Raw genomic sequence first — 15,202 nt, forward strand, 5'->3', positions numbered from 1 at the left:
AGTTTTTCCGAAAATATGCTGATCAGCTTGCAGAGCCTTTGACGCTTATTTGTCAAAGGGTTTGGGATGACGGATATATGCCTGCCGATTGGAAGTTGGGCATACTTCGTTTGTTGCCCAAAGTCCCTTCGCCTACTTCTTTGGCTCAATGGCGCCCGATCTCACTTATGGGTATTATGTATAAAATCTTTACAAAGATTTTTGCCAATCGCTTGCAGAAGGTGCTTCCTACTCTTGTTCATCCGTATCAATATGGATTTGTGCATGGCAAGAATATTTTGCATAATATTCTTAATGTTCAAATTGGAGTGGATTATGCCAAGGCAAAGAAGCAAGAGATTGTGATGGTGCAGCTGGATCTTGAAAAAGCTTTTGATCATGTCAGCTGGTCTTTCCTTTCTCAGTTAATGACAGCCATGGGCTTTGGTCCCAAAATGGCTAATTTGGTGCATTTACTTGGCTCTGGCTCTATCACGCGGATTATGCTCAATGGCGGATGGTATTTCTCTCACCCGTTCTCTCCGGCAGGGCTGTCCTCTTAGCCCTCTTTTCTTTGCCATTGCCACTCATCCTATGTTATCTCGCCTAGATACTATGGCATCGCATGGTGAAGTGGTTGGTTTGCATCTCCCTCATGGCAAGCAATTGGTTGCTCAAGCCCTTGCGGATGATACTTTTATGTTTCTCAGGGCCGAAAAAGCCAATATAGATCGAGCAATGGAAGCTTGGAATAATTTTGCATTGGCTTCTGGGCTGAAAATAAATTCATCAAAATCAGCCCTCATTGTATGCACGGAATTTGATCTTGAGGCATTAGGGTGGCAAGGCCGTGTGGTGCATACAGGAGACATTGTTCGTCATCTTGGATATCCGGTGGGTGTGGATGTGGACCCCCAAGCGCTTCTTGCTTGGATTTCTGCTCGGATCTCAGTTAAATTTGTGTATTGGAAAGCTCAAGGGTGGCCCATGCATGTGAGGGTTAAGGTAGCTCAGGTTATTATGCTTAGCATGATTTCCTATTTTTTACCTTTGCTACCTTGGACGCACAAATCTCTCATCCGTTTGGTTGCTCCCATTCGGTTTATGCTGTGGAAGAGGCAAGGAAATATTATGGGTCAAACATGGATAGCTTGGAATCACATTACGACGCCCAAAAGAATGGGTGGGGCTGCTTTACTGGATGTCCGCTTGCATATGGTGGCGCGTAGGTGGGCGCTTTTTCAGGATATGTGTTTGCAAGAGCAGCCTTGGGTTTTCATGGCTCGTGACTTGATTGAGTTGGAGGGATTGTCACATGGGCGGACACGTGTGCAGGCTTCATGGTGGGACATTGTGAATGCGGCTCATCCTGTCCGTATTCGCTCATCACACATTTTATCGCATATTCTCCTTTCTTGGCATGAAGTTCTACTGTTGGCTCGGTGGGATCCTGGTCATGAAAGACTACTTTTGAACTCTTTGCAGTTCGAAACATTTGTGGAGTCGCGTGTCATTGTTTGGCCAGACAGAGATGCTTCACGCATACGACTCAACCGCATGGTCAGGCTAGGCTTGGTTAGAATCCGAGATGCTGTGATACCTGGTCGTGACAGGCCATATTCATTTCGTCGTATTCGGCAGCACTTTAGGGTTCCTCGGACATTTCAGCCACTATGGGCTGACATCATGCATGCAGTTGAGCCTTTTACTCCATTGCCTCGGCCATCTGCAGATCAGCCTTGGCTTGATTGGGCACTATGTAAATCTGGTGACTTGATATCACTCTCAGCTAACCAGGTCTATCATAAGCTTGTATCAGAGAAAGATTGGGTTTTAGCCAAGGCCAATAAAGTGTGGGGATTGCACAAGTCTAAATCATGGTGGCAGAAAACTCTTATGAGTGGTTGGCAGTCTAAACTCCCTTACCAAGGTAAGGTTTTCATTTGGAGGATGTTGGTGGGAGGGTTACCTACATGGGATCAGCTGAGCCCTTGTAAAATTACACTGGCCTCTTGCTTCTTCTGCACGACATGCAGTGAAACAGTTATGCATCTGTTCATGAGTTGTCCAGTGGCCCGTCAGATTTGGTCTTTTGTCTCTCGCGTTTGGGAGGCAGTAGAGAGGTCTACTGTTTCGGCTCATCAGTGGATATTTGGGATTTGTCCTCAAGTCATTACTTCAGACAGCCACCTTGTGATATTCCATTTCCTTAGATGGACAGGACTTTGGCATATTTGGACTACACGGAATGGGTTCATTTTTGATTCCTTGTCTGGAATACATGGGCACATTCTACGTATCCGCGGTTTGCTGCTTTGGCAGTTTTCTTCTCTTCTCTCAGCTCAGCTACTGGATGTAGATGTTATTTCCTTATGGTCTACGGCGGCTCGGCTGGCTCATCTTTGATGCTTCTATCTGGGATGCCTATTTGGCTAGGAGGCTTCCTTATTAGTGTACAGGTTTGCATGGTCATGATCCTTTAGAGGATGTTTTGTGGGGGTTTTGTTTGGGGCCATAGGTTCTGTGTGAGCCATGTGGCTGATGTACATTTTACATATAATATAAAACACCATTTCACGAAAAAAGAGAGAGAGAGAGAGAGAGAGAGAGAGAGAGAGAGAGAGGGAGGGAGATTGGGTTTTCTTTGCTTCGTGCTGCTATCTTTTGGGCGTATTCCGTTGTTGCCTCGTCTTAGAGCATGGTTGGGCCGCTTGGTGTCGCCTGAGGCACTTGAGGAGATTTATGATGGTCCAAGAGGCTTTTATGAAATACTTTTTCGCACTTCGGAAGCCCGTAGGGCAGTCTTGGAGTAGGTGCCACTCTTTTTGGATGGGCAGTTGGTTCATGTGGTTCCGTGGAAGCCTATGGCAGAGTACCAAGATATGTTGTGCCACGCTTCCCCAGTTTGGATTGAAGTGAAATAATTCCCACCAATGTTTTGGCGTGTTTTACCAGGTCTCATGCGAGGTATCGGTGATGTCTTGGTGGTGCCTCGAATGACATCTAGAAACCGAAATCGTCTATGCATGTTGTGGGATACTGGGAGACCTAGGCCGACACATTTGCGTGTCAATATGGATGGGTTGCAACCTTTAATGTATGAATTGAGGTGGGATACATTTGTTGGCCATTGTTTCAAATGTGGTGAGATAAGCCACTTTGTCTCTGAATGTCCTAAGAAAGAACAAGAGCAGTTGCGCGTGGAAGATAAGCATGATGCTCCTTTACATGATGCCCAGCACATATATGTACATGTGGATGTTCAGAATGAGGTTGAGCAGCCATGGGTGGAAGTACGTGGTAAAAAGACACGATTTGTTGCCCCGCGGAGGGATTTCTTAGATGCTGTTTGGCAGGGGTCTTTGCGTACTCATCAGGGGCCCTAACATACATACGCTCGTCAACCTTTGGGTTCAGGTGCCTAGCAACACACCAGGATTGAGAGGCCCCGGGAGGCCAACTTTCTTAGGGTACAGGGGCTCTTGGGGTGGATAGAGTAGGACGCTATCCTATTAGAAGTCGCCTAACAAAAGAAGCACAACAACAATTGCCTCTTGTGTTTGGTTCGAAGGGTGAGGTCATCTCGCCATGGGATGGTCATTACCCTTCGGCACGTGCTCGGGAACTCCAAGGGCAGTCTGAGATCACAAATACCATGTCTAAAAATGCAATGCTTCAAAAGGTTCGTGATTTGGCAGATTGTCCTGGGCCTAGTATACGGCCTTGTTGATTCCTTTTCTGGGAAGGCTTATGAAAATTGTACAATGGAATGTAAAGGATATTACTTCGCGCCAAAAGCAGTTCAGGCTTTGGCGTACAATTTTTTGTCATGGTTGGGATGTTTTGTGTGCAGTTGAACATAAGCAGCATAAGTTGGCTGGCAAAGCCTATGTATATAAGGGGTTTCATGTTTTCTACAACGGACATCCTGCTTCGCAGTCAGGTGTTATGTTTGCTGTTCGTTCGCAGTTTCAGCCTTCTCTTGTGATTCACGATTCATGGAAGATTTCTAGTGATATAGATTGTTTGGGATGATATGCCTTTATGGTTGTTAGGGGTGTATGCTCCAAATAATGCTCGTGCACGCTGTTTGCTGTGGAATGGCTTGTGTGCTCTTTTAATCTCTTATCCTGGCTTTGTGATGGGAGACTTTAATATGTGTGTCTCTAGGGAGCAAGCCACGTCCCCTCATTCTGTAATGGATGGCTCGGAGAGAATGGCGTGGAAAGCTTTTGCAGTAAGGTCGCTAAAACAAGACATGTGGTCTTCGTTGCATCCAGATGAAAGCGGTTACACTTACGCCTCACAACAGTTTTGGGGCACTTATGCTAGATTGGATAGGATGTATATTTTACATCAAGATCTCCTTTTGCCAGAGGTTCTTACTATGATGGTTGATCAGCAACAAGTTTTCTCGGATCATTGGCCGCTTGTGTTTGAAATGGTCTATCATCCTGTGGATGCATATAAATGCTTGTTGGGACGCTTGCCTTTGTGCTTAAATCACACTTTTTTGGAGCATGAAGTTTTTGATGTTTATTTGCGTCAGTTGATACGACATTTCTCCACAAGAGTGTCCATGGCTGATTATCATGCTTGGCCAGTGTTCCTTACCAACACTCGGAAATTATCGCGGCATTATGGTCTTGCTAATGTCTCTATACAAAAACAGCATGTGGCTCTTCTTGAGTGGCTTTTAAAGGGCTTGCAGGCGTTCATGTTTACTGACTGTATGGATGCTGAAGTTGTGGATGCCATAGAATGGCTGAAAAAGGAGCTATCTAGGGTGCAGGAAGCACTATATGTTCGCTTTAAACTACTTGCACGTCTTGATGCTTTGCAGGATGCTAACTGTCAATCTCATCGCTTCTATGATAAGTTGCATCAAAAAGATATGCATGAGAATATTGTTAGGCTGATGGATGCCCAAGGCAACCTTGTTACTCAACCTTCTGAGGTTATTCAGCATTGCATCAGATTTTATGAAGATTTGCTTGCCCCTCGAGAGGATGTCTCGCCGGCTGTCCTGGTTGCAAGGGAGTCATTGTTTGCTGCAGTACGATATCAAGTTGACCCTGATGTGGCAGTTCAGCTTGATGCTCCTGTTACTCAAGGGATAGTGGAAGCTGTTCTCTCCAAACTTCCCATGGGAAAGAGCCCTGGTTGGGATGGTTTGACAAATGAGTTTTTTCGAAAATATGCTGATCAGCTTGCAGAGCCTTTGACACTTATTTGTCAAAGGGTTTGGGATGAGGGATATATGCCTGCCGATTGGAAGTTGGGCATACTTCGTTTGTTTTCCTTCGCCTACTTCTTTGGCTCAATGGCGCTCAATCTCACTTATGGGTATTATGTATAAAATCTTTACAAAGAATTTTGCCAATCGCTTGCAGAAGGTGCTTCCTACTCTTATTCATCCATATCAATATGGATTTGTGCATGGCAGGAATATTTTGCATAATACTCTTAATGTTCAAATTGGAGTGGATTTTGCCAAGGCAAAGAAGCAAGAGATTGTGATGGTGCAGCTGGATCTTGAAAAAGCTTTTGATCATGTCAGCTGGTCTTTCCTTTCTGAGTTAATGACAGCCATGGGCTTGGGTCCCAAAATGGCTAATTTGGTGCATTTACTTGGATCTGGCTCTATCACGCGGATTATGCTCAATGGAGGACTTTCGGATGGTATTTCTCACCCGTTCTCTCCGGTAGGGCTGTCCTCTTAGCCCTCTTTTCTTTGCCATTGCCACTCATCCTATGTGTTCTCGCCTAGATGCTATAGCATCGCATGGTGTAGTGGTTGGGTTGCATCTCCCTCATGGCAAGCAATTGGTTGTTCAAGCCCTTGCGGATGACACTTTTATGTTTCTCAGGGCCGAAAAAGCCAATATAGATCAAGCAATGGAAGCTTGGAATAATTTTGCATTGGCTTCTGGGCTGAAAATAAATTCAACAAAATTAGCCCTCATTGTATGCACGGAATTTGATCTTGAGGCATTAGGGTGGCAAGGCCGTGTGGTGCATACAGGAGACATTGTTTGCATCTTGGGTATCCGGTGGGTGTGGATGTGGACCCCCAAGCGCTTCTTGCTTGGATTTGTGCTCGGATCTCGGATAAATTTATGTATTGGAAAGCTCAGGGGTGGCCTATGCACGTGAGGGTTAAGGTAGCTCAAGTTATTGTGCTTAGCATGATTTCCTATTTTTTGCCTTGGCTACCTTGGACGCACAAATCTCTTCTCCGTTTGGTTGCTCCCATTTGGTTTATGCTGTGGAAGAGGCAGGGAAATATTATGGGTCAAACATGGATAGCTTGGAATCACATTACGACACCCAAAAGAATGGGTGGGGCTGCTTTACTGGATGTCCGCTTGCATGTGGTGGCGCGTAGGTGGGCGCTTTTTCAGGATATGTGTTTGCAGGAGCAGCCTTGGGTATTCATGGCTCGTGACTTGATTGAGTTGGAGGGATTGTCACATGGACGGACACGTGTGCAGGCTTCATGGTGGGACATTGTGAATGCGGGTCATCCTGTCCTTATTCGCTTATCTCACATTTTATTGCATATTGTCCTTTCTTGGCATGGAGTTCAACTATTGGCTCAGTGGGATCCTGGTCATGAAAGACTACTTTTGAACTCTTTGCAGTTCGAAACATTTGTGGAGTCGCGTGTCATTGTTTGGCTAGACAGAGATGCTTCACGCATACGACTCAACCGCATGGTCAGGTTAGGCTTGGTTAGAATCCGAGATGCTGTGATACCTGGTCGTGTGACAGGCCATATTCGTTTCGTCGTATTTGGAAGCACTTTAGGGTTCCTCGGACATTTCAGCCACTATGGGTTGACATCATGCATGGAGTTGAGCCTTTTACTCCATTGCCTCGGCCATCTGCAGATTACAGCCTTGGCTTGATTTGGCACTTTGTAAATGTGGTGACTTGATATCACTTTCAGCTAACCAGGTCTATCATAAGCTCGTATCAGAGAAAGATTCGGTTTCAACCAAGGCCAATAAGGTGTGGGGATTGCACAAGTCTAAATCATGGTGGCAAAAAACTCTTATGCGTGGTTGGCAGTCTAAACTCCCTTACCAAGGTAAGGTTTTCATTTGAAGGATGTTGGTGGGAGGGTTACCTACACGGGATCAGATCAGCCGTCGTAAAATTACATCGGCCTCTTGCTTCTTCTGCACGACATGCAGTGAAACAGTTATGCATCTGTTCATGAGTTGTCAAGTGGCCCGTCAGATTTGGTCTTTTGTCTCTCGCGTTTGGGGGTCTCCTGTTTCGGCTCATCAGTGGATATTTGGGATTTGTCCACAAGTCATTATTTCAGACAGGCACCTTGTGATATTCCATTTCCTTAGATGGACAGGACTTTGGCATATTTGGACTACACGGAATGGGTTCATCTTTGATTCCTTGTCTGGAATACATGGGCACATTCTACGTATCCGCGGTTTGCTGCTTTGGCAGTTTTCTTCTCTTCTCTCAGCTCAGCTACTGGATGCAGATGTTATTTCGTTATGGTCTACGGCGGCTCGGCTGGCTCATCTTTGATGCTTTTATCTGGGATGCTTATTTGGCTAGGAGGCTTTCTTATTAGTGTACAGGTTTGCATGGTCATGATCCTTTAGAGGATCTTTTGTGGGGTTTTTTTTGGGCAATAGGTTCTGTGTGAGCCATGTGGCTGATGTCCTGCTGCTGCTGTGGTCCATCTGGCGCAGTGATGGCTGGACTAAAGAAGTCTGTAATGTGTGTCTGAGTCTGGCTCTCTGTGCGCCTAAGCAGGCTATCTCTATATCTCCGCAGCTCAAGCAAGAACAATCCCAAACACCTCTGGTCCTGGTACCCCATGACTCTGGAAAGTGGTCCAAAACCCTCTCTGAATAAACAGTGGAAACGACCACGTATCTCATAGTATCTAGTGCAATGGCATATATAATGCAGCTCTGTCTCTGGCTCCCCATGGCATACTCGACATATCCTTGCCTCAGCTGGTATACGTCTATATCGGCCAATCTCAATCTCAAGCTGGTGTGAGAATGTGCGAATCTGACCAATAGCACATCGTACCGCATAAGACAAGTGAACATCCATGTAACTGGGTCTGATCACAAAACCATCTGCTGTGAGCTGAAGAAAATGCTCTCTGTAGAAAGCCATCTTCATGCCTAGCTCCTCAGTCGGCTGTATCCATGTCCTCCTAATGTCCAGCTGAACTAAATCCTGACGGATGAGTCTGGTAATCTCTGTCCGTGTGAGAGTGAGAGAGGGTGCCTCCAGAGAATACTGGAAGGGAGGCAATCTGTCCATGCGAAAACCATGTGCTTGGAACCAAGATGTCATCTGTCCATACCAACAAGCCGTGTCTCCCTGTAAAGCTAACTGTCGGGAGGACTCAAGGGCGAGGCATGCATATCTGTCTCGGGGGAGATCCCACAAGCCATGTATGTAGGAGATTGATCTCGTAAGAGCCTCAATCACTAGAGGGGCAGCCGCCAGCTCTGCTCGAATAATCTCATGAGGTACCAAGGCCTTGGCTCTAATAATCCTAGCAATCATAGATACCAAAGGCCTCTCCATACCTCTCCACCCGCCTGCGCTGTGATGGCGCACTGAAGGTCCCCATATCTGCACTCCATAAAGCATAGTTGATGTCACTAGAGTGTCAAAAAGCCAAAGTTTCTTTCGAGGTTCCTGAAACTGAACCTGTGAACACATCCTCTCCAAACCACCCAGGGCTGCATGTGCTCTAGTCAATCTAGTCTCTGTTGCTCTCCTCATCGAAAACACTGGCCCACTGAATACTACCCCAAGATATGTATATGCATCTGTATACTCCACAATCTCCTGCCCATATGTAAATGTGGGAGCTGATCGCCTAACCCACTGTGGTGTGGTGTTAAACACCATAACCTTTGTTTTGCCAAGGTTGACAGACAATCCACTATCATGTGCAAACTCATGTAAAGCATCCAGATGATGTTGCATACCCTCAAGGGAGTCAGAGATGAACACAATATCATCAGCATATAACAATAGTGGGATCCATGTACCTGCTAGCTGGGCTCCTCTGTCCCCCAATCTCTCAATGTAGTCAGAAGCCTCATCCACATACATACCAAACAATGAAGGAGATAACGGGCAACCTTTCTTCACTCCTATAGTGGAGTGAACCAAAGTAGAGACCCCCTCTGGGGTGCGTACCTGTCTTGCAATTGATCTATATAAAGCCATAATCCCCCATATGAGCTCTGTGGGTACCCCCATCTCCTGTAATCACCTCATCAATCTGGCTTTGGGCACTGTATCAAATGCTTTGTGGAAGTCCACAAAGCTACAATAAATCCGTTGCCCATGCGACGTGCCCTCCTCAATAATGGCCCGCAGAGTCAAGATGTGGTCAAGAGTAGAGAAACCTCTCTTGAACCCTGCCTGTCCCTCTGCTCGAATGCCCTCTCTCTCTGCCCATCTACTCAATTGCTGCTCAAGAATGGATGCATACAATTGTGCTAGTGTGTGACCAATCATAATAGTGCGATAATTCCCTGGCTCCATAGGGTCCCTTGACTTGAAGATAGGCACGATGGTGGACATACTCCAAGTCTCGGGTAAGCCTTCACACCACATAGCATGATTGAACATCACTGCTGGAAGCTCTGCCAGCATGTCTCTCGCATGAATAAAGTGCTCAGCGACCAATCCATCATGATCATATGCTCTCCCAGTCTTCATCCTATCAATGGCCTTTCTTAGCATCTCTGCGGTAAAGAAAGTACATGTCTGTGGGCATGGTGCTGGCGGGTCAGGAAAAGGTGTCTGTCCAGGAACTGTATATAGAGATGCTGCATAACTATCCCAGTCCTCTGTAGAAGTGATGGCCAAAGCAGGGGAGGACTCATGAAACAAACGCCAAGCCTCCCTCGAATCCTGGCTCAAGAACAGCTGGTATAATTCCTGCTCTAGCTGAGGAAGGAAGGCCCGCTTCTTCCTTCGCACAAGGCGCGGGAAGGCAATACGTGACTGTCGGTGAGTAGTGACTCGCAAATCAACCTCCCGTTGCAGTCGGGTTGTGGTCTCTCTGCACTCCTCATCATACCAGCTGTTCTGGGGCATACATGTAGAACGCTGTCTGTGTCTAGGCTGAGTATGTGGATATGCCTCTCTTGCTGCATCCTGTAAAGTCTCTGTCAGTATATGGGTCAGCTCCTCCAATGGTCTCCCTGGCTCCTCTGTGTACAGACGTCTATAAATCCCATCTTTGTAGATAGCATTAGTCTTTGAAGTAAAAGTATATCGAGTGTGATCTGCCCGTCGTGTCCTCTGAGCTGTGATAAAGTGAAAAGAGAGAGAGAGAGAGAGAGAGAGAGAGAGAGAGAGAGAGAGAGAGAGAGAGAGAGAGAGAGAGAGAGAGAAATGAAATGAAATGTTATATTAACGTCTTCAAAAGGCCATAATGACCTATGAGACCAAAAGTTACATCATGGTGGATCTGATACAATGTCTGGATAAAAAAAACCTAGAAAATGAAAAATAAAGATGATACAATGTCTGGATAAAAAAAACCCAGAAAATGAAAAATAAAGACTCAAGACTCAAGAGGCTTGAGAAGAGAGAGAGAGAGAGAGAGAGAGAGAGAGAGAGAGAGAGAGAGAGAGAGAGAGAGAGAGAGAGTCTAGATAGTAGGGCGGCGGCCTGCGGGCCTTGTGTGAGAGGCTTGGAACTTGGAAGTTGGAAGCTAGAAGAAGCTTGAAAGCTAGAGAGTTGTGTGTGCTTGTAGCCTTGTAGAGGCTTGTTCTTATATAGATAGGCAAGCGAGAGGCAAGCCTCAAGGGCAAGAGAGAGAGAGAGAGGGCCAAGCCTCAAAGGCTCAAGGGCCAAGGCCCAAGCAAGCGGACTGGAACGCCTATAAACGGCGGGCGCAACGGCTATAAACGGCGCGTGCAACGGCGCGCAACGGCTGCAAACGGCTCTCTGCCGTCCCCTCACACAGAACCGTCCCCCACTGGCGTCCCCCATTCCTGAGCCGTCCCCGTCGCCATCCCCTTGTGAGAAACGCCACTTAGGGGATGTCTGTCCGTCCCCTGCCGTTCCCGTCGCTTGTCCGTCCTGTTTCGGCGTCCCTCCGTTCCAAGCAGTCGTCCCTTCCGTCCCCTGTGACTATGACCCTTGCCATAGCCCTTATGAAGTCCTATTACGTCGTCGATGTCATCATCCGCTGCCGCATTCAAATCTAGTGTGGTTGCATTCAAATCCGACAGACACGATCAGACTAACCTCATGTAATAGGAATCGTTGCCGACCAGCTTGCTCGCCCTGCCATGATGGAGTTCATTGAGGTGTCGATGATTTTGGAGGTTTGATGTTGCACTACAGAGGTTTGAATAGGAATGCAACAGTCCGATGATGATGTTTTCCAGATCCAGACGCTGATGTCATCCGAATCAAAGAGTGCTCTGGAGCCGGTTCCCATGCAGCTGAAGCGGAGTTCAAGTTGTGCTACAGTTATCGCTGATATGGGACTTCTGCTGCCATCAATGTTGAGGTTGTGATAATGATTATGCTTTCCCAACTTTCTTAAAATTGAAATTGAATTTATTTTATTGAAGATATTTAACTACAGGAAAAATACATTCTTCTTAAAATGATGAGAAACACCATGATGGAGATTCTATATGCTCATTGAATGTGCATTTTTCAATGGATGAGAAGTACTAAGAGACTTTTGCCTTGCTTTGAGTGTTTGGGGGTGTGAGAGAATAGATAATAAAAGTGTGACATGATGCATGATCCTTCTATCAGGATATTGAGAAGCCTAGGCAGCCGAGTATTGTGCATAGCTTGGACATTGGCATAGCGCTAAGCTCTCCTTGTTGTGTGCATGCTTGGTCTTGCGTCAGTGTGGTGCGCTTTCTGGAAGGGCCTACATTTCTAATTGTCATGTTCTAGATGAAGTGATGGGGATTATGAAGAAAAAGAAGAAGAGATGTGAGCTTTGTCTTGAGCATGACCATGGCACGAAGTATTGCCAATTTTATTTGTGCAAGCGCTGCTTGGTGAGAGGTCATCACAAATCTTATTGTGCTTTAGCTCTTGAGGAGGAGTTTAATGATATCTGTCATGCATCTCGCAAGGATACATTAGCCAAGCGACTTGCTAGATTCAAAGCAAAATTGTCATAATTTATGAAGTTGCTAGACATTGCTCGTAGGTGGCATTTTTTGCAGAATAGGGGTAATCACATGTCATGTTCCAACATAATGAAGGTAGAAGCTTTGCAATCAGCTCTAAGGGAACTAGAGGAGACCTATGAGAGTGACACGGAGTTAGATGATTATAGTGATGATGAGTGTGACCTTGACAGCCATGATGATGGGATGGATGTGGTGGTGGTCGAGGGAGCATGGGAGGATCGAGGACGGAAGTGCTAGGAGTCGTCCTTGAGTGTCCCTAGCCTTGCATTGGATTTACTGTATGGTTTGGTGGATGGTCAGTATAATGGTGATGATGATGTCATAGTTCCTTGTTGTGGATAGAGGATTTACTCATGCTGATGATGGGAATACATATGATGGGGATAGAGTGATGATGTAGTCATGCATGGGGATGTGGTTTCCATTCACGATCAGATTTGTGATCGAATTCTTCATGCGGGTGTGGAGGCTCACATTTTGGATATTCTTTCGGATGATCTTCTTGATCCGAAGTTTCCGGATGTTCATGTCCTTTATCTAGATCCAATGGTTTACACTTATGATGCGGATAGTATGGTTCGCATGGATGGTCATGTGGATATTGATCTTGATCCATATATGCATGATGGGGGCGATCGAATTGTAGTTGTTGATGTTCGAGCTTATAATGATGATGATGTGGTTGCTCTTATTCTTGATGATGCTATTGTGATCCGTGATGATTTTCATGATGCTTTTATGCATGATGGGGATTTGCCTATCCATGCTATGGTTTCTTTTTCTCGGCATGATGAGATTTCTTTCTTTTTCCATGCTCATATTGATAGATGTTCAGGTTTTCCATGCTCATATTGATAGCTGTTTAGGCATATGCTTATGGATTATATGTTGCAGCAGGAGGGCATGTGCTTCATGCAGATTCTTATGTTTCACTCCTTGCTCGTGGACTGTGGATATCATTATTGATTCATGGTTCCATATATTCATATTGTATGACATATAGCATGGTATCACATGTCCTTCGCATGACCCTACCATGTCCTTTTGTGGGTTCAAGTCAACCCACCGGGTTGGATAGAAAATCTTGGCATGACCCTATCATGTTCTTGTGTGGGTTCGAGTCATCGGATTTTCTATCCAACCCACCGGGTGTGCCAGGTGTTAGTGGATGCATTAGCCTAATCAAAGGTACCCATTCGATTGCACCTTTTCATATCGTAACCACCATCGTCTCTCATGTAGACAAGAAATGTAAACTCTCTTTCATGCAATAAAAACTATAGCAATGGTGTTCATTCTTTATCTTTCTGTGTGTGATTTAATCTCTGTTAATGGCGTGTGTCATTAACAAGCACCCGACTGTGGGGCCTGACTATGGGCAGCGGAATAAAGCGCCGAGACTCTCGTGATTCATTTGGTTGGGAATCCCATCTGAAGCATGGTGCCCTTGAGGAAAACCCAATCCACTGTGTCCTAGGCTTTCTCAAAGCCCAGGAGCAGCACTACCAAATCCTCCCAGCACAAGTGGGCCATGGCGGTCACCTCACAGAAACTGAAGAGGTTATCCAAGATATTCCTATCATGAATGAAGCCTGTCTATGTGCCATGAATCAGATCTGGGAGGTGAGGCTACAGGCGAATCTCCAAACAGTCACCACCCTCTCCTTGGGAATCTAGTGGGTGAGTCCCTCCGAAAGCCCCTCCAGCATGACGTCAATGATCATATTCACATTGAAGGTGGCCTGGAAGCCGTCCTCCATGAGGTCCCAATGACAAACAAGGGAAACTGGGAGTCCGTCCGCTCCGAGGAGCCTAGCTGTCAGCACTCGGTTTGCCATTGGAGGACGGCCGGCATAGTGCGTGCGACGCAGCCACCCCACGGAGTTGCAGCGACAGTTCCTTTGGGACAGTTCCAAAGTACAACAGGTTTGGCAGAGGACCCTTCGCCAATACATGTCGATGGGGTCCACGCCGTGTACTATCACTTGGCTGGCAGTAGCCTAAGTGACTGAGACTGGCTCTGCTCTTTTCTACAAGGAGGCAGTAGATGGGTAGTCCCTCCGACTCTCATTGCAGGATTGATAGAGGGTACTCTCACACCCCCAACTGAGTCCATCTACTCCATTGGACCAACATCATTCATACTGTCTGCGGTTAGTGAGGGAGCTGTAGGGTGGTTCGGATCGCATGCGTAGAAGGCCAGAAGCCTTCTTGTGCACATGGTGCATGGGTCTCTTTCTCACTCATCAGGACGGTGAGATTACTAGGCATTGCAGGGTACCGGTTTGGCTCTCCCACCCCCCACACCCGTCCTTTCTCCCGCCCCCATCCCCCATTTTTCTCCGAGAGCAGCCAGCCATGGAGGGTCCTTTGAGGGTTCTGAGCATGTACATCTAGCCCTTGGGTTTCTATTTTTTGACTAATAGAGGGATCTTTTTCCCAGAAAAAAAATGATTATAGAATCTATCCATAAAGTATGTGTACTTTCTTCCTTCAACGTGTTTGCATTCTTCTGCTGAAACAGAAATAATAAGCTGTTGCTCTGATCTGCAAACAGTGTTTGAGGAGGTGGATTGATGAGCGTGATAAAATGCACCTGGCGAATGGCGGAAAGTATCTTTCAGCAATGGCTGCTGCTGCAATAGCTTTAACATATCATAATGACAGGACAAAAGGATGGATGGTGGTGTTTATCATTTTCTCTACTCTAGCAACAGGGTATCAGGTGTACTGGGATTTTGTTGTTGACTGGGGACTTCTGCGCACAAACTCCAAGAATTTCCTGCTTAGGGACCAACTTATTCTTGAGAATAAAAATGTGTACTTCATCTCAATGGTAGGTGTAATTGTAATTAAAATTTGATATAGTTAGAATGTATAGGTATTGTCCAAAAAATTATATTCAAGAACTCTTTGAAGTGGTCCTCTGAGTTATAAAGAACTATATGTGTGAGTGGACTAGAGCTGCTCTGTGCCCTGATATTAAATACTGTGTCTCCCTTTGTATAAAGAACACCAAGTTGTACTCT

The 15,202-nt window shown here is 46.0% G+C and overlaps 1 protein-coding gene across 4 annotated transcripts in view; it reads left to right on the forward strand.

Moving 5' to 3' along the window:
* Nucleotides 1-15,202, forward strand: part of LOC147606836 (phosphate transporter PHO1-3-like) — a 126,621-nt gene that overhangs the window by 72,478 nt on the left and 38,941 nt on the right. For 2 of the 4 annotated variants that reach the window (XM_086791163.1, XM_086791164.1), the window contains one exon: nt 14,731-15,009. The exons of the other annotated variants lie outside the window; for them this stretch is intronic. In XM_086791163.1, the coding sequence (XP_086647289.1) occupies nt 14,731-15,009 (279 nt within the window). The remainder of the gene's footprint in view (nt 1-14,730; nt 15,010-15,202) is intronic. 4 annotated transcript variants of the gene reach the window in all.

The sequence above is a fragment of the Cibotium barometz genome, chromosome 56 (assembly GCF_041138505.1).
Source record: "Cibotium barometz isolate CiBa-2024 chromosome 56, ASM4113850v1, whole genome shotgun sequence".
NCBI lineage: Eukaryota > Viridiplantae > Streptophyta > Polypodiopsida > Cyatheales > Cibotiaceae > Cibotium > Cibotium barometz.